Source organism: Arachis ipaensis, chromosome B07 (assembly GCF_000816755.2).
Source record: "Arachis ipaensis cultivar K30076 chromosome B07, Araip1.1, whole genome shotgun sequence".
NCBI classification, from domain to species: Eukaryota; Viridiplantae; Streptophyta; class Magnoliopsida; order Fabales; family Fabaceae; genus Arachis; species Arachis ipaensis.
The window spans coordinates 117688431-117709710 of record NC_029791.2 but is presented as its reverse complement, the minus strand read 5'-3'; the positions used below and the strand labels follow the sequence as shown (position 1 = coordinate 117709710).

At 35.5% G+C, this 21280-nt stretch overlaps 5 protein-coding genes across 6 annotated transcripts; 4 read left to right on the top strand and 1 right to left on the bottom strand.

The window, feature by feature from the left end:
• Positions 457-3020, bottom strand: LOC107606005 (glutathione S-transferase TCHQD). Of its 2 annotated transcripts, none has more exons than XM_016307966.2 (3): positions 2800-3020; positions 1813-2107; positions 457-1460 (listed from the first exon to the last, which is right to left on the bottom strand). In XM_016307966.2, the coding sequence occupies exons 2-3, from the start codon at positions 2019-2021 to the stop codon at positions 866-868; spliced, it is 804 nt and encodes a 267-aa protein (XP_016163452.1). In that variant the 5' UTR covers positions 2022-2107; positions 2800-3020; the 3' UTR covers positions 457-865. The 2 variants fall into 2 exon arrangements, with proteins under 2 accessions (XP_016163452.1, XP_016163451.1); XM_016307965.2 differs by having other exon boundaries at positions 2824-3002.
• Positions 11988-13042, top strand: LOC107607795 (meiosis induction protein kinase IME2/SME1-like). Its single transcript, XM_021107962.1, has 3 exons — positions 11988-12375; positions 12598-12710; positions 12950-13042. The coding sequence occupies exons 1-3, from the start codon at positions 11988-11990 to the stop codon at positions 13040-13042; spliced, it is 594 nt and encodes a 197-aa protein (XP_020963621.1).
• On the top strand, positions 13394-14793 carry LOC110262444 (protein kinase 2-like). Its single transcript, XM_021107961.1, has 3 exons — positions 13394-13485; positions 13707-14084; positions 14712-14793. Exons 1-3 carry the CDS (start codon positions 13394-13396, stop codon positions 14791-14793), a joined length of 552 nt encoding a protein of 183 aa, XP_020963620.1.
• On the top strand, positions 15491-16228 carry LOC107607794 (mitogen-activated protein kinase kinase 7-like). The gene is made up of 2 exons (XM_016309697.1): positions 15491-15956; positions 16128-16228. The coding sequence occupies exons 1-2, from the start codon at positions 15491-15493 to the stop codon at positions 16226-16228; spliced, it is 567 nt and encodes a 188-aa protein (XP_016165183.1).
• On the top strand, positions 17234-18265 carry LOC107607793 (mitogen-activated protein kinase 13-like). Its single transcript, XM_021107960.1, has 3 exons — positions 17234-17540; positions 17870-17956; positions 18198-18265. The coding sequence occupies exons 1-3, from the start codon at positions 17234-17236 to the stop codon at positions 18263-18265; spliced, it is 462 nt and encodes a 153-aa protein (XP_020963619.1).

The window sequence follows — 21280 nt, the reverse complement described above, 5'->3', positions numbered from 1 at the left end:
ATATATTTTTAAGTATAAAAAGATTTTATATTTAACAAACAACTTATACATTTTATCGAATTTTTGTTGGGACAATTGAAAAAACATTTAAAAGGTGCATGCAAAAATTTTTCCATCATTCAAAAAAAAGGGGAAAATCTCAAATATATTCACTTGGCATAAAATCATCCAATTCTAAAAATGAAAATAATGTCTCATTTGTCATTCCTCTAATTATTGTTGTAAAACATTATATCAAAATTTGATTTCTGAAATTTAATTTGAAAATATACATCTGATTATTTCTGTTTGTATCTTCTAAAATTATTTTTGTCAATAATATAAATTTTTTAATAGTATTTTGGTAATTTATCCTTGCTTATTTTAAAAAATGAGTAAACTTTTTTCTTTTCTACCCTTTCTTTCTAGAGAAAAGATAATCATAATCCCAGTATACTATCAACTATATCACATTACTGCATACTCAAAACTCGATTCATCAATGATGTTTATACAACAAAGCAAGAAAATGCATAACACGAGTGATTTCTCCAGGATATGGAAAACCTGTAATTGCATTTACATTTTACATATTATCATAATCATTAGATGCTTATTTCTTGGAGAATGGCCACTCCAACATGCAACAAACCAACAGAAACCAAGCCATCTATGTTTTCAGTACCTAGCATCAACATTACTTAAGGGAGAAAGAAAAAAAGAATTCCCCCTTCCCTCTCAAGAAAAGAAAATAAGATGTTTAAAAAAAAATTGCAAAATTAGTACAAAGAACTGTCTAATATAAATCCTCCTTATCTAAACAATACACACAAACAAAGCTCCTTCTTATGTTCACTTATTTTAACTCCTTTATATGTGTACTTCACTAGTATCTCTTCAGCAAACTTCTAATATGAACAAAGCACCATGTTTTTATTAATGTTTTGTGTTTTCTCCAACCATCAAAATGCTTACCAATCACCTTTTTATAACTAGGCCTCTGTTGAACCAAAACCCAGTATTCGGCGATGTTTGGCCTATTGGTTATGTACACTTTCTCTAAATCCAAGAGCACTAAGCGAGCCAGCACCGGGATAAGCACCACATCGGCCATGGTGAAGTCTTGACCAGCTAAGTATGGTGTTTCGCCTAGCTGCCGCTCTACTTCGTCAAGCAGTCTAACCAAGTGCTCCTCGCTCCTCCTTGCAACATCTGGGTCTTTCATTTTTTCTTCAGTTTGATAGGCTTCTCTTAACTTCCGATGGTAAGCGCCTGCTAATTCAGGGGATTCGGACATACGGGCAATCACAACACGCCTTATGAATTTGGAGACGTAAATGCGGTATTTATCTGGTATATGAGAAAGTGAAAAGAACTTAGGATCCCACTCTTGTATCTTCTGCATCCATTCAATCACTTCCCTGCCACTGGTACTGATATTCTCAGACCCTGCCGAGACCACAGCAATTCTCTCTATGTACCTGAAAATGGAATGGGAGCATAAGATGTTTGCTCGTAAGAAAAGCATTAAAACTATATATACTCAAATTGATCGCATTCTTTGTTCTTGGCGAGTGGAAGGCTCAGCGATTTAAGTGTTACCAAGAAATCAAAATGAATGCTCCATAGTCTAAAGAGCATATACAATTTGTTGCTTCAAGCTCAAGGAAATTTATTGATTTGAGGAGTATAAACTATCAATATGCAAAGAGCAACATTTTAAGCAATCAACACATAAGTTTTGTTTCTTTCTTCAGCTAACCTTTTATGCTGCATAAAACTTAAAAAGATGACAGTAACAGAATAATGAAAGACTTGATGAGGAGGACATACTGTATTATATCTATAGTCTTGTATATGATGTGAGATCCATTTTGGAAAACAGGTAGTCTTCCGCTCGGATTCATCTTGAAGAATGAGGAATCCAAGTTCTTGCCAGTTATTGGATTGGCATGGTGAGACGTATAATCGACGCCTTTCTCTTCCAATGCAAGTCTAACCTTCAGACTATCTAAATCAAATGGATGATGATATAACTGCATTTTCGTATCGGTTCCTAGGAAGTTGCAAGTAGAATCAAAGTTTGTCTTGCAGCACAGACTCCAGAAATACTACAGAACAATGAGGTCTGCAAAAAAAAAAAAATGATATCTAAGTTGTTATTAAGCACCAACTTAATTATGCATTTAATTTGTATCTATCCTTGCTATTACTATAATTATATTTTACTTAAACTTCCATTTAATTATTTCCACATTAGAAAAACTAAATAGTTTTCACCCCTAATACTTAACTCATCGAAAAGAAAGGATTTGATTGGACAACAGTATATCAAAATTGAATACATTTACGAATGAAAGGCTAATGAGTGAATTGACCAAAAATAAATAAATCGTCACATAAGTAAGGAACTCTAACTAAAAAACCCAACTAGCAGGGATGTAAGAGAAAAACTTGTTATAAATTAGATTGCATCATAAACTAATATAGATAGTGACCTGAGTAAGAAACTATGGATCCAAGTCCAACCCAAGAAGAAGAAAAAAATGATGGATTTAATTGATTGAATAAAAAGGGAGTCATATGAACCCAAAAATTCAACAACCAGTCACACATTTTTCTTTTCCATTTCCGATTGGATAAATGTAGTAAGGGAGAAAGCTTAGGATTAAGGTAAATTCAAAACTCAAAAAAAAAAAAAAGATCACAAACAAAAACACACACAAAGAGACGAGTTAATTAGTGATTATGCAGAAAACACAACTTTACACACACAAAAATAATAATTATCAGAGGATAATAAGCATAAGTAACCGTTACATGATTAAGTGAAGAGAGAGATACCCAAAAGCTGAAAAGTTGGAATGAAGAAGAAGAAGTTAGCGTAAGGAAATTGATGGAAGAGAAGTGGAAGAGGCACTGATTCACCAAAAAGAACGCTTTTTTTGGTTTGCAGAAAGAAAACAAGAAGCGACAGCGCAGAACACAAACATACATCGGAGAAGAACAACCATATGTGGATTCCGCGTACTTCCTCATCTCAATGGGACACGTGTCCCCTTAATCAATTTTTCAATTCAATTCAAATTACAGAGTTTAATTTTTCACGTGCTTAGGGTCTAATCATAATCGTTTCTATTTATCCGGTTAACGGAAAAGATAATTATTTTTGTTAATATAACAGTCGATGCTTAAAATTAAAATTTTTTGATTATGTTACATGTATATCAAAATCAGTTATCAAAATCAATTATTAGTATAAAATACATAATAAAATATAAACATAGATTAAAAATAAATTAAACTATATATATATTTATACACAAATATATTGATGGTTAATTTTAGTGAGTGATTTTGAGATACAAATAGCATTTTTTAAATTTTTAAATTAGTTATTACTAGGTAGACAACGAAAAAATGCGAATAACGTAAATAACGAGCTGCATTCCAAACCTATTAAACATAAAAAAAACTTCAATATTTTTTATCGCAGCCACTTCACTCCAGCCTCTCCTGTCACACTGTCAACGTCGCAGGCAACACCAGACTTCAGCGCCGTAGTAAAAAAACATTCACGTACAATAAAAAAGTAACATCCATTGAACTTAAAAAAAACATCCATGTATAATAAAAACTTATGAAGCACGGACACTTTGTTGAGTTGTCGTGTCCGCGAGTCAGACATATTTCGGACACGACACTCACCGACACTCATTTGATACATGTATCTATTGTGTCCAACCGTGTCTTAATAAAAAATAAAAAAATTCTTTTCCGGACACGCCTGGACACACCTAAATACCATTACGTGTCAGCGTGTCTAGTCTTATTCTTAACATATATTTTTAAAATAAATTTAGATGTAGTATATATTATTATTTATTAAAACAAAAAAATATTTAAAATAGTTGATATAATTAAAATAAGACATTAAAAATAATTAAAAAATTTATTTATATTTTAATATCAATAAAATATCAAAATATCATTATAATTTGGGTAAATACCCTTTCCGGCCCCTGAGCATTTTAAATTGGGACATGTCGCACCTTTATCATCCAGAAACCTCAACCAGGTCCTCAACCATCAACATTAGTGGACGTAACGATCCCTGTGACCGGTTGCCAACAGGTTGCCTGGATGACGTGTCAGGTGGAGGCTGAGTTGTCAAATGCAGGTGCCACGTGTCACTAGAAGTTATTGCAGGGACTAAAAACCCCCTCCCTGTCCAAACTGTTCTCAGCCCCACCGGCAACACCCTCCACTCACCACCCCTCCCCAGCACTCTTCCACCACCGCCACCGCCGCCACCACTACAACCGCCTCACAACCTTCGCAACTCATGCGAGTCCTCCACCTCTTCTTCTTCCTCCACAACCTCCCAAAGCTTCACCCAATGGAGGTTCTCTCTCCCGACAACACCTTCCACCACCACCACCACTACTCCTTCGCCACAACAACCACCACCAACGCCAAAAAATATCGGGTTATTTGCCCAATGAGAAAGGAAAGGAAATTCTCATAACGTGCTGTTCATTTGTTCAATTCTATTGGGCGAGGGAAGAAAAGAGAAACATGATGCGATGTAGGTTTATTGAGGCAATGCGTCGAGCACCTTCTGCCCACCTCCGTTTCAGATTCCTTTGCATCCAATCATCGCGAGAATCCTCCGAAAGCGATTCCGAGAGCCCTCAGAACTCAGAGAGCTTGTTTAGAAGGATCGAGAAGCTTCGGACAGGGGAGGCTGTTGGGTCTGCCTTCCGCACTTGGATGGGTGATGGATTCCCCATTCACAGAGGCCATGTCTTCCACGCCATCAACCGTCTTCGCAAGCTCAACATGAACAAACGCCCACTTGAGGTAACAACCAATCATTATTGCTTCAAAAAATATGATTTTTACTTCCAAAAACATTCCCTTAAGTTGAACTCATGTTACAATTATTGTAGGTGATGGAATGGGTGATCCGAGAGAGGCCCTATAGGCCTAGGGAACTTGATTACTCTTATCTTGTGGAATTCACAATTAAGCTTCACGGGATTGAACATGGTGAGAAGCTCTTCCCTCGCATTCCAACCGAGTTTCAGAATGAGTTGCTATACAACAATCTGGTCATTGCAATGCTGGATAAAGGTGTCATAAAGCTTTCACTTGAGTACATGAAGAAAATGAGGGAGTTGGCTTATCCCATCTCACATTTGGTCTTCAACCGCCTCATAATCCTGCATTCCTCACCCTCCAGGAAGAAGTTGATTCCGAAACTGGTGGTGGTTGTTGTGGAAGAAGTTGGTGGTGGTTGTTGTGGCGGAGGAGTAGTGGTGGTTGTTGTGGAAGGTGTTGTCGGGAGAGAGAACCTCCATTGGGTGAAGCTTTGGGAGATTGTGGAGGAAGAAGAAGAGGTGGAGGACTCGCATGAGTTGCGAAGGTTGTGAGGCGGTTGTAGTGGTGGCGGCGGTGGCGGTGGTGGAGGAGTGCTGGGGAGGGGTGGTGAGTGGAGGGTGTTGCCGGTGGGGCTGAGAACAATTTGGGCAGGGAGGGGGTTTTTAGTCCCTGCAGCAACTTCTAGTGACACGTGGCACTTGCATTTGACAACTCAGCCTCCACCTGACACGTCATCCAGGCAACCTGTTGGCAACCGGTCACAGGGGTCGATACGTCCACTAATGTTGATGGTTGAGGACCTAGTTGAGGTTTCTGGATGATAAAGGTGCGACATGTCTCAATTTAAAATACTCAAGGGCCGGAAAGGGTATTTACACTTATAATTTATCTAAAAAATATTTTATATTTTATATGTATACGTGTCCTCGAGTCATGTAAAATTTTAAAATTCGCGTGTCGGCGTGTCCCGTGTCGTGTCGTATCCCGCCTTCATGTCAGTGTCCGTGCATCATAGATAAAATTGATGGAGGGTGGAAGGCGTCCTGCATCGCGGAAGGAGAAAAAGAAGACCGACAGCAGGGAGGGACACGATGGAGAACGACGACGCGAGGGGGCAAAAGTAGTCTCCGCGACGTGATGGAGACGCGACGAGGCTGGGCTGTGTGCAGCGGTTGGGAGGCGCGATGAAGCACGGATACGTGCACGCGATTGCGAATGCACGAGAAAGCTGGAACGTGAGCGGTGATTCGCGAGAGACGGTAGAGGGTCAAGGGGAGAAAGGGTGGGATACGGGGCGGGTGCGAGGGGAAGGGTTTGTGGTTGTTAAAAGTCAAATTTAAAATAAAAATTATATCTAATTAATTAAAAATCCGATTTTTGAAAATTAATTTAGCATTCTTTTTTAACTCATTGTTTAGGTTATTTAAAATGAGCGTTGTTTTTTAGACTTTCTCAAATCCAATATTGTTATTTTTATGTACATGTACATGCTTACTTCACATGCTTACTCCAATCGTTGACTGAACTAAACCTTTTGTGTATGAAAAGACTTAAAAAGATAATATTGTTTAAAAAATATATATAAGACTTAAATTAATATTTGGTTGCCATAAAAATTTTGATGTTTATCCCATAAAATTCAAAATGCTTTTATTTTAACCTATTTCGTTAGAAAACAAAGAAATTATTGGTATAAATTAAAATAAATACATTTTAAATTTTACTAAACCAAAATTTAAAAAATAAAAGGAAAAAATAGTTTACAAAGACCAAAAATTTATTTAACTAAAGAAATATCAATAATTTAATTTGCAAATATATTAGTTCATTGATTTTCAATAGATAGATGTGTGGCTTTAAGAACCACTGTTTTTTTTTTAATTTGGTATTTTATATATGTATTAATGAGTGTGAGTACTTACCAAAATAATAGTAGTATAAATTAAACATCTATTTATCTATTCTTAATATATAAAAATAGATGAATAAGTTTATCCATATTACTTTTAAGATATCTTTCTCCTCTTATTAATGTCATATAAGCAATATCGTTTATTTGGCAAAACTTTAGAATCAACCACTCATTTTTTGTCAAATCAACTATTATTTCCAAATCAGCAATAAAATAAAATATACAAAAAAATATACAAGTAATAGAAATATATATAAATTAGGTTGTAAAATTACCAATGACAATAATTAGAAATTAATAGTATTTAATCAAATTTATAACTTACAAGAATTCATATCTCTATGACTATATTATTTATTATATCTATTCTTAATATATAGGGTAAAGTATTAAATTGGTCCCTACGTTTGGGCGTAATTCTGTTTTGGTCCTTAAGGTTTAAAGTGTCCTATTTAAATCCAAAAAAATTTTATTTAGCATCAATGTAGTTCCATCGTGAGATCAAAGTTAAATAATTAATAAAATGTCCTACATGACAGTAGTACAAGAACAAGGTTGATAATTTGAAGAATAAGTATAAGCTCTAGAGGTACAAAATCAACTGTAGATGCATCAATATATGTATTTATCATTTTTTTAGTTTTATAGAAAATATTTCATTTAAATTATAAGAAAAATGATAAATAAATATATTGATGCATCTACGGTTGATTTTATGCCTTTAGAGCTTGTACTTATTCTCTAGATTATCGACCATATTCTTGTACTACTGTTATGTAGGACATTTCATTAATTATTTAACTTTGAGCTCACGGTGAGACTAAATTGAAGCTAAATGAAACTTTTTTGGATTCAAATAGGATACTTTAAACCTTAAAGATCCAAACAGGATTACATCTAAACGTAGAGGACCAATTTAGTACTTTGCCCTAATATATAAAAGTTGATGGATAAGTTTACGCACATTACTTTTAAGACATCTTTCTTCTCCTACTAATGCCATGTAAGCAATATTGCTTACTTGGCAAAACTTTAGAATCAACCACTCATTTTTTGTCAAATCAACTATTATTCCAAATCAGCAATAAAATAAAATATACAAAAAAATATACAAGTAATAGAAATATATGAAAATTAGGCTGTAAAATTATCGATTACAATAATTAGAAATTAATAGTGTCCGACTAAATTTGTAACTTACAAGAATTCATATCTCTATGACTATATTATTTATTATATTTTATCGTTATAAACAATACAATAAATTTATAACCTAATAATTAATTTATTAATTTTTATAATAAACTATTAATCATAATAAATTTTACGTTACAAATATTCAAATTCTATACTATTTGAACTACTTATATAAATCTGTTATCACTATTTCTTCAAATAACATCAAATTTAGCACAAGAAATTTAATATCACCAAACAAACAGACAATTAGTTTATCAAAGTTCGTGTGATTCATCTATGAAAAATATTAACACCCACAAATGAAGAAGAGTTTCTTTGCTTAAAAATGATTATATTAGATGAAAAAGTACAAAACAAACATATTTATTGTATTTTTAAATTAAACATTTTTCAACACTATTTTGAATTTGCATCACTTGAGACATTGTCTAACAGAGTGGGTAAAAAAAAATATTAACAGGTAATTTCACTTTATACTATTTTAATTATTCTTATTAAAAATAACTTATTTAAAAAAAATTCTACACATTTTTATTCTTTTTATTGTAGATGTCATTAAAAAACTGCATGCACATCAAGAGATTAAAGAGAAAAAACCATATAAATTCAAGACACATTTTCGGAAGAAGAACATACATGCAAAGATGGAACAAACAACACAATAGAAAGTGCATACAATTCAACAATTCATAAAGAACATATTTTCACAAGAATCTACGATAGAAATAAGAAAGCAACAACTCTATTAATAGCAATAAAGAAAAAGGAGGACGAACACTATATAAGAAGACTAAGTCCATCAATAAAAACAAATACAAAAATCAAACCACCAAATAAAAATATCACATTGTACAACTCTAACATCTAAATCTTTGTACTATAAATTATTTTAAACAAAACAAATTTTAAATTTAACTTTAATTTACACATACTTAATTTAATTCTACAAATTATAACTATTTTTAATATTTATTATATACTATCATTAATTTATAACTCTCATTCTAGTTTTATTGAAAAATATGAGTGTTAATAAGTGTGACTTGTGCATTCTCATTGGGTTACATATATCAACTTCCTAATCATCCCATTCATTCATATATATATAGGCCCAATACTCAAGAATGGATACTAGGGCCCAATAGTCACCAAAAAATTAGATAGGGCCCAATCCAAAAGAAGCAGCACAATTACAAAGGCTCAGGGGTTCCCATTTTAAAGCAACGGAAAAAAAAGAGCGCCTCAGAAATGACACACATCACATGCATAGAATGAGATATGCAATAATTTGTGCAACACAAGATGTATCTTCTTTTTTATAAATGTGACATTTAACTAACTTAAACCCACTGCTCTTAAATTAGCCATATCATCAAACAACAAATCTTGACACACCTGATATATAGATTATTAAATCTAAAAAACTCATATACATTTATTTTCATATAAAATTCATAGTTGATAATCGTTAGATAATAATTTAACTAAATATATCAAATCAGCTAATAATTTTAATTATCAACTTCTTATAAATATAATTATAAGTGAATTTTTACCATCTTTTAAGTTCTTTATAAGTTCTATTCTTAAAGGTCTATATATAGGGAAAAAATTCTTTCAAATAGACATATTCACTTAATTGAAAAATGGTTCGAACAGTGTAGGATTTATTCAGCACATATCATTCGGGAGTAGAGCTAAGTTAAATTAAAAAAAAAAAGTTAAAAACTAATTCCGTAATAAAAATATACTAAAATAAAATTTTTAAAATATATAATTTATGAGAACAATATTAAAGTTTGAGGGACCATTTCAACAAGCCTCTGTGCCTGTGGTCACCTTGCCTAAGGGACATATCAACTATAATCATTTCAAAATCTGAAATGGAATTAATCACTGTTAACCTCAATGAGAATTTCTGAATTTTTTATTTAAATAATGTGAATAGGAACTATTATCTTCTAATGTGTATAGAAATATCTTGTTGTTGAAAAGAAAAGCACCTAACACCTTCGCTCTCAACAAAAGAAATCACGTTGGATGCGTGCCATTTGGTAGGTCCAAAGAAGGCTCCGATCATTCATTTCAAACTGGCTTGTGCAGTTGTGCTTCTACTTCTGAACTTGCCTTCTAATTCAATTTTAATATGAATAATCAAAGGACATGTTTGGTGATTCTTCTTGCCATTAAGGACTCTGTCCATGGTATAATTCGTCGCAAAAGAAAAAACGTCATTCTGTTTTTTTGACGGATAAAGTATTTATAAAAATCTAAAAAATACCAAACTAGTAGATACCTGCAAAGGGTAGTCTAATGTCAAATCAGTAATAATGTAAAAAAAAAAGTGAGAGTTATTAGATTTTCAGATGTCTTCTACTTTTTACTTTGCTTTATGTTATATAGACTTACTTATGGAGAAATGACTGATAAAATTGTGAAAGAATAAGAAAAGTAAAGAATACAAATTATAAAGCAGTGCACCCAAAATTTTAGTACAAAGCTCTGATAACATGATAAAATTATGAAAGAATAGGAAAAGAAAAGATGAAGAACTTTTATTGATTGTTGATTGATTGAATTGTATTGTAGTGAAGTGTAAACTATGAGGGTAAAACTAAATATATATATATATATATAGCATTGTCCTATGAAAGATAAAAGCAAATAAAGATAAGATAAGAACAACTAAAGATAGGATAAAGAAAAGATAAGATAAGATAATAAAGACTAAAATTGTAATTGAATTTATGTATTCTATTAGGCTGAATTTGTGGGTCACAAGACTTCTTTATTGTTGTCATAGGTTAAGGCAGAAGAGTAGTTTAATACGCCCCGCAAGCTGGTGGATGGAAGATGTCAATAATCCACAGCTTGGATAAGTTCCAATGAAATTGTTGAGTGTCTGACGTGGTGACGCGGAGGAAAATGCGTGCGGCGGAGACTAAGCTGCCGGCGGCAAAAATATAAAAGGAGATGCTGTGCTTGAGCAGCGATCTTCAAAAAATTGCGTGCGGTGGAGCTTGATCTGCCGGCGGCAAAAATATAAAAGGAGATGTTGTACTTGAGCAGCGATCTTAAAAAAAATGAAAAAAATAAGCGCGTAGAGCGCAATAAGATTGATCTTTAGAGGACGCGTATGGTGCAATAAGAGTGATCTTCAGAGGGCGCATAGAGCGAAATAAAAGTGCAGATGGAACTGCTAAAACAGAATGCAGATTAAACTGCTGAAACAGAATGCAGACGGAACTTCCAGAAGAAGGCGCAAATGCAACTGCCGGAAGAAGGCGCAGACAAGCCATAGTGACTATTCCATGAATGATTGTTGTTTCCTGTTATAACAGGATAACCAAGATTGATGTTGGATTTTTTACTTCGATGGATGTAATAGAGATTGGTTGGATTCTGAGCTAAATTGGAAGATTGATTATTTATTGTGGGAGGAGGTTAAAAAAGAAGCAGGGTGATTTCTACCAGAAAGATGATAGCTTAGGTATCCTTTTCAAGGAGGATACCAATGCTCTGATACCATGATAAAATTATGAAAGAATAAGAAAAGAAGAGAGGAAGAATAATTAATCGAACACAAAGCTGAGTTGAGAATCCGCAAAAAGAGCCAAAAGAACTAGCCAACTGCAGGAGTAAGAAAAATCAATCCAAGATGAGTGATTTATAATGGAAGAAGCTTAAGGTCATGGGAGCGGATTCTTACGGCATTGTTTATCTTGCCAATGTTGTTGATGAACAAACACCGTATCGGAGCTTCATTGTTGTGAAGAGCTCCATTCCCAAATTGGCATTCTCACTGAAGAAAGAAGAACAGATTTTTAAATCAGTTTGGGAAGGTGAAAGCGGTGGTTGTCAAGAAATCATTCGATGCTTTTGAACTGACACCACGGTAGAGCAGGGACGTTACTTTTACAATTTTCTATTGGAGTATGCTCCTCACGTTTCTTTGGATGACTTGATCCACAAGAAACCTCTCCCAGAGACTGAGGTGAGTGTCTATGCACGCATGATTGTTAAAGGGCTTTCGCATATTCATCGCAAAGGAATCGTCCACTGTGACCTCAAGCCGGAGAACATTCTTGTGTTTCCTTCATTGGATAAAGAGATTGCAAACTATCAATTGAAGATCGCGGATTTTGGATTATCGAAGACCAAAGAGGAGGAAGCAGATGTTGAGTTGTGGAAGTCCAAGCCTAGAGGTACGCTGTCATACTTGTCGCTAGAAGCGTTTTTCGGTCATATTGATGCTCCGATGGATATATGGGCACCTGGTTGCATAGTAATTAAAATACTCACTGGATTTCTTGCCTGGGGTGAGAGTGTTTTGCATGAGGATTATTTGACGTACTTGGTTGAGCATTTTGGAGAATCACCCAAGAAGCCGCAAGGAATCGGTTTTTTCTGTTCTAATTTTCTGGAAAAATGCTTTATGAAGAATCCTAGCAAGAGGTGGACTACTGACATGCTTCTTGGTCATCCTTTTCTTTATATCACACTTTTTCATTCATATTATCTTTTAACTTGGCTATGATTGTTTTTCTTAGTTAGTTTTATTGCAACCTTATCTATGGTTTATGTAGTTAGAGCTATTATGATGACATTGTAAGATTGAACAGCTTTGTTTATTGTGTCCCCTGTCCAAGGGCCTGATGGCTATGCTGTAGGTTTCTTGGGTCAGGCCGTCTTCTTCTCCATGATGGCTTTGCCGAAAAGGAGTTGGAGTCGGGCGGTATTAGGAAATAGAAAAGTTGTACAAAGTGTTTATGAATAATGAGTTTGTTTCTTAACATTTATGATTTGTAAGATTTAATAAACTATGTTAATAACAGTAGTTTTCTTTTCTATTTACAAGATTGATCTTTAGAGGGTGTGTATGGCGCGATAAGAGTGATCTTTAGAGGGCGCAATAAAAGTGCAGATGGAACTGCTAAAACAAAATGCAGATTAAACTGCTGAAATAGAATGCAGATGGAACTGCCGGAAGAAGGCGCAGATGCAACTGCCGGAAGACGGCGCAGATGCAACTGCCGGAAGAAGGCGCAGACAGGCCATAGTGACTAATCCATGAAAGATTGTTTTTTCCTGTTATAACAGGGTAACCAAGATTGATGTTGGATTTTTTACTTCGGTGGATGTAATAGAGATTGGCTGGATTCTAAGCTAAATTGGAAGATTGATTATTTATTGTGGGAGGAGATTGAAAAAGAAGCAAGGTGATTTCTCACCAGAAAGATGATAGCTTAGGTATCCTTTTCAAGGAGGATACCAAGGCTCTGATACCATGATAAAATTATGAAAGAATAAGAAAAGAAGAGTGGAAGAATAATTAATCGAACACAAAGCTGAGTTGAGAATCCACAAAAAGAGCCAAAAGAACTAGCCAACTACAGGAGTAAGAAAAATCAATCCAAGATGAGTGATTTACAATGGAAGAAGCTTAAGGTCTTGGGAGCCGGTTCTTATGGCACTGTTTATCTTGCCATTGTTGTTGATGAACAAACACTGTATCAGAGCTTCATTGTTGTGAAGAGCTCCATTCCCAAATTGGCATTCTCACTGAAGAAAGAATAACACATTTTTAAATCAGTTTGGGAAGGTAAAAGCGGTGGTTGCCAAGAAATCATTCGATGCTTTGGAACTGACACGACGGTGGAGCAGGGACGTTACTTTTACAATCTTCTATTGGAGTATGCTCTCACGGTTCTTTGGATGACTTGATCCACAGGAAACCTCTCCCGGAGACCGAGGTGAGTGTCTATGCACGCATGAGTGTTAAAGGACTTTCGCATATTCATCGCAAAGGACTCGTCCACTGTGACCTCAAGCCGGAAAACATTCTTGTGTTTCCCTCATTGGATAAAGAGATTGCAAACTATCAATTGAATATCACGGATTTTGGATTATCGAAGACCAAAGAGGAGGAAGCAGATGTTGAGTTATGGAAGTCCAAGCCTAGAGGTACGCTGTCATACTTGTTGCCGGAAGAATTTTCCGGTCATATTGATGCTCCGATGGATATATGGGCACTTGGTTGCATAGTGATTGAAATGCTCACTGGATTGCCTGCCTGGGGTGAGAGTGTTTTGTATGAGAAGTATTTGAGGTACTTGGTTGAGCATTTTAGAGAATCACCCAAGTAGCCGCGAGGAATCAGTTTTTTCTGTTTTGATTTTCTGGAAAAGTGCTTTATGAAGGATCCTAGCAAGAGGTGGACTGCTGACATGCTTCTTGGTCATCCTTTCCCTTATATCACACTTTTTCATTCATATTATCTTTTAACTTGGCTATGATTGTTTTTCTTAGTTAGTTTCATTGCAACCTTATATGTGGTTTATGTAGTTAGAGCTATTATGATGACATTGTAAGATTGAATGGCTTTGTTTATTGTGTCCCCTATCCAAGGGCCTGATGGCTATGCCGTAGGGTTTCTTGGGTCAGGCCGTCTTCTTCTCCTTGATGGCTTTGCCGAAAAGGAGTTGGAGTCGGGCGGTATTAGGAAATAAAAAAGTTGTACAAAGTGTTTATGAATAATGAGTTTGTTTCTTAACATTTATGATTTGTAAGATTTAATAAACTATGTTAATAACAGTAGTTTTCTTTTCTATTTACAAGATTGATCTTTAGAGGGCGTGTATGGCGCAATAAGAGTGATCTTCAGAGGGCGCATAGAGCGCAATAAAAGTGCAGATGGAACTGCTAAAACAGAATGCAGATTAAACTACTGAAACAGAATGCAGACGGAACTGCCGGAAGAAGGCGCAGATGTAACTACTGGAAGAAGGCGCATACAAGCCATAGTGACTATTCCATGAATGAATATTTTTTCCTGTTATAACAGGGTAACTAAAATTGATGTTGGATTTTTTACTTCGATAGATGTAATAGAGATTTGCTGGATTCTGAGCAAAATTAGAAGATTGATTATTTATTGTGGGAGGAGGTTGAAAAAGAAGCAGGGTGATTTCTCACCAGAAAGATGATAGCTTACGTATCCTTTTCAAGAAGGATACCATGACTCTGATACCATGATAAAATTATGAAAGAATAAGAAAAGAAGAGAGAAAGAATAATTAATCGAACACAAAGCTGAGTTGAGAATCCACAAAAAGAGCCAAAAGAACTAGCCAACTACAGGAGTAAGAAAAATAAATCCAAGATGAGTGATTTACAATGGAAGAAGCTTAAGGTCTTGGGAGCGGGTTCTTATGGCACTGTTTATCTTGCCATTGTTGTTGATGAACAAACACCGTATCAGAGCTTAATTGTTGTGAAGAGCTCCATTCCCAAATTGGCATTCTCACTAAAGAAAGAAGAACAGATTTTTAAATCAGTTTGGGAAGGTGAAAGCGGTGGTTGCCAAGAAATCCTTCGATGCTTTGGAACTGACACCACGGTGGAGCTGGGACGTTACTTTTACAATCTTCTATTGGGGTATGCTCTCACGGTTCTTTAGATGACTTGATCCACAAGAAACCTCTCCCGGAGACCGAGGTGAGTGTTTATGCACGCATGAGTGTTAAAGGGCTTTCGCATATTCATCACAAAGGACTCGTCCACTGTGACCTCAAGCCGGAGAACATTCTTGTGTTTCCTTCATTGGATAAAGAGATTGCAAACTATCAATTGAAGATCATGGATTTTGAATTATCGAAGACCAAAGAGGAGGAAGCAGATGTTGAGTTGTGGAAGTCCAAGCCTAGAGGTACGCTGTCATACTTGTCGCCAGAAGCGTTTTTCGGTCATATTGATGCTCCGATGGATATATGGGCACTTGGTTGCATAGTGATTGAAATGCTCACTGGATTGCCTGCCTGGGGTGAGAGTGTTTTGCATGAGGAGTATTTGGGGTACTTGGTTGAGCATTTTGGAGAATCACCCAAGAAGCCGCAAGGAATCGATTTTTTCTGTTATGATTTTCTGGAAAATTGCTTTATGAAGGATCCTAGCAAGAGGTGGACTGCTGACATGCTTTTTGGTCATCCTTTCCTTTATATCACACTTTTTCATTCATATTATCTTTTAATTTAGCTATGATTATTTTTCTTAGTTAGTTTCATTGCAACCTTATCTGTGGTGTATGTAGTTAGAGCTATTATGTTGACATTGTAAGATTGAATGGCTTTGTTTATTGTGTCCCTTATCCAAGGGCCTGATGGCTATGCCATAGGGTTTCTTGGGTCAGGCCGTCTTCTTCTCCTTGAAGGCTTTGCCAAAAAGGAGTTGGATTCGGGCGGTATTAGGAAATAAAAAAGTTGTACAAAGTGTTTATGAATAATGAGTTTGTTTCTTAACATTTATGATTTGTATGATTTAATAAACTATGTTAATAACAGTAGTTTTCTTTGCTATTTACAAGATTGATCTTTAGAGGGCGCGTATGGCGCAATAAGAGTGATCTTCAGAGGGCGCATAGAGCGCAATAAAAATGCAGATGGAACTGCTAAAACAGAATACAGATTAAACTGCTGAAATAGAATGCAGACGGAACTGCCGGAAGAAGGCGCAGATGCAACTGCCGGAAGAAGGCACAGACAGGCCATAGTGACTATTCCATGAATGATTGTTTTTTTCTGTTATAACAGGGTAACCAAGATTGATGTTGGATATTTTACTTGGATGGATGTAATAGAGATTGGTTGGATTCTAAGCTAAATTTGAAGATTGATTATTTATTGTCGGAGGAGATTGAAAAAGAAGCAGGGTGATTTCTCACCAGAAAGATGATAGCTTATGTATCATTTTCAAGGAGGATATCAAGGCTCTGATACCATGATAAAATTATGATAGAATAAGAAAAGTAGAGAGGAAGAATAATTAATCGAACACAAAGCTGAGTTGAGAATTCGCAAAAAGAGCCAAAAGAACTAGCCAACTACAGAAGTAAGAAAAATCAATCCAGGATGAGTGATTTACAATGGAAGAAGCTTAAGGTCTTGGGAGTGGGTTCTTATGGCACTGTTTATCTTGCCATTGTTGTTGATGAACAAACACCGTATCAGAGCTTCATTGTTTTGAAGAGCTCCATTCCCAAATTGGCATTTTCACTGAAGAAAGAAGAACAGATTTTAAATCAGTTTGGAAAGGTGAAAGCGGTGGTTGCCAAGAAATCATTCGATGCTTTCGAACTGACACCACGGTGGAGCAGGGACGTTACTTTTACATTCTTCTATTGGAGTATGCTCTCACGGTTCTTTGGATGACTTGATCCACAAGAAACCTCTTCCAGAGACCGAGGTGAGTGTCTATGCACGCATGAGTGTTAAAGGGCTTTCGCATATTCATCGCAAAGGACTCGTCCACTGTGACCTCAAGCCGGAGAACATTCTTGTGTTTCCTTCATTGGATAAAGAGATTGCAAACTATCAATTGAAGATCACGGATTTTGAATTATCGAAGACCAAAGAGGAGGAAGCAGATGTTGAGTTGTGGAAGTCCAAGCCTAGAGGTATGCTGTCATACTTGTCGCCGGAAGCATTTTCCGGTCATATTGATGCTCCGATTGATATATGGGCACTTGGTTGCATAGTGATTGAAATGCTCACTGGATTGCCTGCCTGGGGTGAGAGTGTTTTGCATGAGGAGTATTTGGGGTACTTGGTTGAGCATTTTAGAGAATCACCCAAGTAGCCGCAAGGAATCGTTTTTTCTGTTTTGATTTTCTGGAAAAGTGCTTTATAAAGGATCCTAGCAAGAGGTGGACCGCTGACATGCTTCTTGGTCATCCTTTCCTTTATATCACACTTTTTCATTCATATTATCTTTTAACTTGGTTATGATTGTTTTTCTTAGTTAGTTTCATTGCAACCTTATCTGTGGTTTATGTTGTTAGAGCTATTATGATGACATTGTAAGATTGAATGGTTTTGTTTATTGTGTCCCCTATCCAAGGGCCTGATGGCTATGCCATAGGGTTTCTTGGGTTAGGCCGTCTTCTTCTCCTTGATGGCTTTGCCGAAAAGGAGTTGGAGTCGGGCGGTATTAGGAAATAGAAAAGTTGTACAAAGTATTTATGAATAATAAGTTTGTTTCTTAACATTTCTGATTTGTAAGATTTAATAATCTATGTTAATAACAGTAGTTTTCTTTGCTATTTATAAGATTGATCTTTAGAGGGTGTGTATGGCACAATAAGAGTGATCTTCAGAGGGCGCATAGAGCGCAATAAAAGTGCAGATGGAACTGCTAAAACAGAATGCAAATTAAACTACTGAAACAGAATGCAGACGGAACTGCCGGAAGAAGGCGCAGATGCAACTGCCGGAAGAAGGTGCAGACAAGCCATAGTGACTATTCCATGAATGATTATTTTTTCCTATTATAACAGGTAACTAAGATTGATGTTGGATTTTTTACTTCGATGGATGTAATAGAGATTTGCTGAATTCTGAGCAAAATTGGAAGATTGATTATTTATTGTGGGAGGAGGTTGAAAAAGAAGCAGGGTGATTTCTCACCAAAAAGATGATAGCTTACGTATCCTTTTCAAGAAGGATACCAAGGCTCTAATACCATGATAAAATTATGAAAGAATAAGAAAAGAAGAGAGAAAGAATAATTAATCGAACACAAAGCTGAGTTGAGAATCCGCAAAAAGAGCCAAAAGAACTAGCCAACTACAGGAGTAAGAAAAATAAATCCAAGATGAGTGATTTACAATGGAAGAAGCTTAAGGTCTTGGGAGCCGGTTCTTATGGCACTGTTTATCTTGCCATTGTTGTTGATGAACAAACACCGTATCAGAGCTTCATTGTTGTGAAGAGCTCTATTCCCAAATTGGCATTTTCACTAAAGAAAGAAGAACAGATTTTTAAATCAGTTTGGAAAGGTGAAAGCGGTGGTTGCCAAGAAATCATTCGATGCTTTGGAACTGACACCACGGTGGAGCTGGGACGTTACTTTTACAATCTTCTATTGGAGTATGCTCTCACGGTTCTTTAGATGACTTGATCCACAAGAAACCTCTCCCGGAGACCGAGGTGAGTGTCTATGCACGCATGAGTGTTAAAGGGCTTTCGCATATTCATCACAAAGGACTCGTCCACTGTGACCTCAAGCCGGAGAACATTCTTGTGTTTCCTTCATTGGATAAAGAGATTGCAAACTATCAATTGAAGATCACGGATTTTGAATTATCGAAGACCAAAGAGGAGGAAGCAGATGTTGAGTTGTGAAAGTCCAAGCCTAGAGGTACGCTGTCATACTTGTCGCCAGAAGCGTTTTTCGGTCATATTGATGCTCCGATGGATATATGGGCACTTGGTTGCATAGTGATTGAAATGCTCACTGGATTGCCTGCCTGGGGTGAGAGTGTTTTGCATGAGGAGTATTTGGGGTACTTGGTTGAGCATTTTGGAGAATCACCCAAGAAGCCGCAAGGAATCGATTTTTTCTGTTATGATTTTATGGAAAAGTGCTTTATGAAGGATCCTAGCAAGAGGTGGACTGCTGACATGCTTCTTGGTCATCCTTTCCTTTATATCACACTTTTTCATTCATATTATCTTTTAATTTGGCTATGATTGTTTTTCTTAGTTAGTTTCATTGTAATCTTATTTGTGGTGTATGTAGTTAGAGTTATTATGTTGACATTGTAAGATTGAATGGATTTGTTTATTGTGTCCCCTATCCAAGGGCCTGATGGCTATGCCATAGGGTTTCTTGGGTCAGGCCGTCTTCTTCTCCTTGATAGCTTTGCCGAAAAGGAGTTGGATTCGGGCGGTATTAGGAAATAGAAAAGTTGTACAAAGTGTTTATGAATAATGAGTTTGTTTCTTAACATTTATGATTTGTAAGATTTAATAAACTATGTTAATAACAGTAGTTTTCTTTGCTATTTACAAGATTGATCTTTAGAGGGCGCGTATGGCGCAATAAGAGTGATCTTCAGAGGGCGCATAGAGCGCAATAAAAGTGCAGATAGAACTGCTAAAACAGAATACAGATTAAACTGCTGAAACAGAATGCAGACGGAACTGCCGGAAGAAGGCGCAGACAGGCCATAGTGACTCTTCCATGAATGATTGTTTTTCCTGTTATAACAGGGTAACCAAGATTGATGTTGGATTTTTTACTTGGATGGATGTAATAGAGATTGGTTGGATTCTAAGCTAAATTTGAAGATTGATTATTTATTGTCGGAGAAGATTGAAAAAGAAGCAGGGCGATTTCTCACCAGAAAGATGATAGCTTATGTATCCTTTTCAAGGAGGATACCAAGGCTCTGATACCATGATAAAATTATGAAAGATAAAAACAAATAAAGATAATATAAGAACAACTAAAGATAAGATAAAGAAAAGATAAGATAAGATAATAAAGACTAAAATTGTAATTGAATTTATGTATTCTGTTGGGTTGAATTTGTGTGCCACAAGACTTCTTTATTGTTGTCATGGGTTAAGGTGGAAGAGTAGTTTAATAATGACCGTTTTCGAATACCTTCGATTGTCGAGATATTAGTGAGCACATGTAAGGACTATAGTGCGATTATGTTTGAAGTTCCAACAGCTTGTTTTGACTCTTATTTTGAACTATTAGGGATGGTATGTGAAGAGGTTATTTTTCTGTTTTATTTTAATGATTATATCTATTGTTTGACTTATTCTCCGGCGAGTTACAAATGATAGTTATTAAGTAATAGTGTAATACGATATGAACTAAGTTGTAACGGTCGAATTATATGTAACGACATGAGTGACGATTATTTATGAGTTATGAAAATTCTAACGTTCTTTTGATTTAATCTTCGAATGATAATTTGTAGTCGTCGAATTATAGTGATCAGACCAATAATAAAATACATTTTCAATTTTAGAAAAAAGATTGAAAATTAATATTTTAACCTAATCCAAAATTAAAATAAATACCAGTGACATTAAATTCCAGAACAAACAATGTGGTCCTACAAGTATTAGAGGTTTTTTGTTTTTTGAAAAAAACAAAAATAATAAATAAATTATTTTTATAAGAAAAACGTTAACATATACAGAATCTTCTTTACTGATGACAACAGGCTTGTGAGGCAGATAACAAAGAACATTCCTTAAGCTTTGAAATTAAGTAGGCTAAATTTGAAGGGATATAGGATTTAAAGGTTCCATTCAATTAACTTTAATAATCTAATGCGTAATTATATTGACTTTTATATTTTAGATGAGAATGTCGTTTTGACCACAATTGAAATTCTGATCATATGCTAGTTGCTTGCAAACTTTTTTAATGTTAATATAGACATGTGCATTTTAATAGAAAGCATGTATACGGTAGGTAATTAATGGCAAGAACAGTAACGATGACTTT

Bases quoted from the DNA above. Each gene is read 5' to 3' on its own strand.
- LOC107606005 (XM_016307966.2), bottom strand. From the start codon at position 2,021: ATGCAGTTATATCATCATCCATTTGATTTAGATAGTCTGAAGGTTAGA. The intron at 1,461-1,812 runs GTATGTCCTCCT...TTCCATTTTCAG, and splicing joins AAGACTATAGATATAATACA to GTACATAGAGAGAATTGCTG.
- LOC107607795 (XM_021107962.1), top strand. From the start codon at position 11,988: ATGATTGTTAAAGGGCTTTCGCATATTCATCGCAAAGGAATCGTCCAC. The intron at 12,376-12,597 runs GTTTTTTCTGTT...AAGATTGAACAG, and splicing joins CAAGAAGCCGCAAGGAATCG to CTTTGTTTATTGTGTCCCCT. The intron at 12,711-12,949 runs GTATTAGGAAAT...AATAGAATGCAG, and splicing joins AAAGGAGTTGGAGTCGGGCG to ATGGAACTGCCGGAAGAAGG.
- LOC110262444 (XM_021107961.1), top strand. From the start codon at position 13,394: ATGAGTGATTTACAATGGAAGAAGCTTAAGGTCTTGGGAGCCGGTTCT. The intron at 13,486-13,706 runs GTATCAGAGCTT...CTTGATCCACAG, and splicing joins GTTGTTGATGAACAAACACT to GAAACCTCTCCCGGAGACCG. The intron at 14,085-14,711 runs GTACTTGGTTGA...CTACTGAAACAG, and splicing joins TTGTATGAGAAGTATTTGAG to AATGCAGACGGAACTGCCGG.
- LOC107607794 (XM_016309697.1), top strand. From the start codon at position 15,491: ATGAGTGTTAAAGGGCTTTCGCATATTCATCACAAAGGACTCGTCCAC. The intron at 15,957-16,127 runs GTCATCCTTTCC...CCCTTATCCAAG, and splicing joins GACTGCTGACATGCTTTTTG to GGCCTGATGGCTATGCCATA.
- LOC107607793 (XM_021107960.1), top strand. From the start codon at position 17,234: ATGAGTGTTAAAGGGCTTTCGCATATTCATCGCAAAGGACTCGTCCAC. The intron at 17,541-17,869 runs GTGAGAGTGTTT...CCCCTATCCAAG, and splicing joins CACTGGATTGCCTGCCTGGG to GGCCTGATGGCTATGCCATA. The intron at 17,957-18,197 runs GTATTAGGAAAT...CTACTGAAACAG, and splicing joins AAAGGAGTTGGAGTCGGGCG to AATGCAGACGGAACTGCCGG.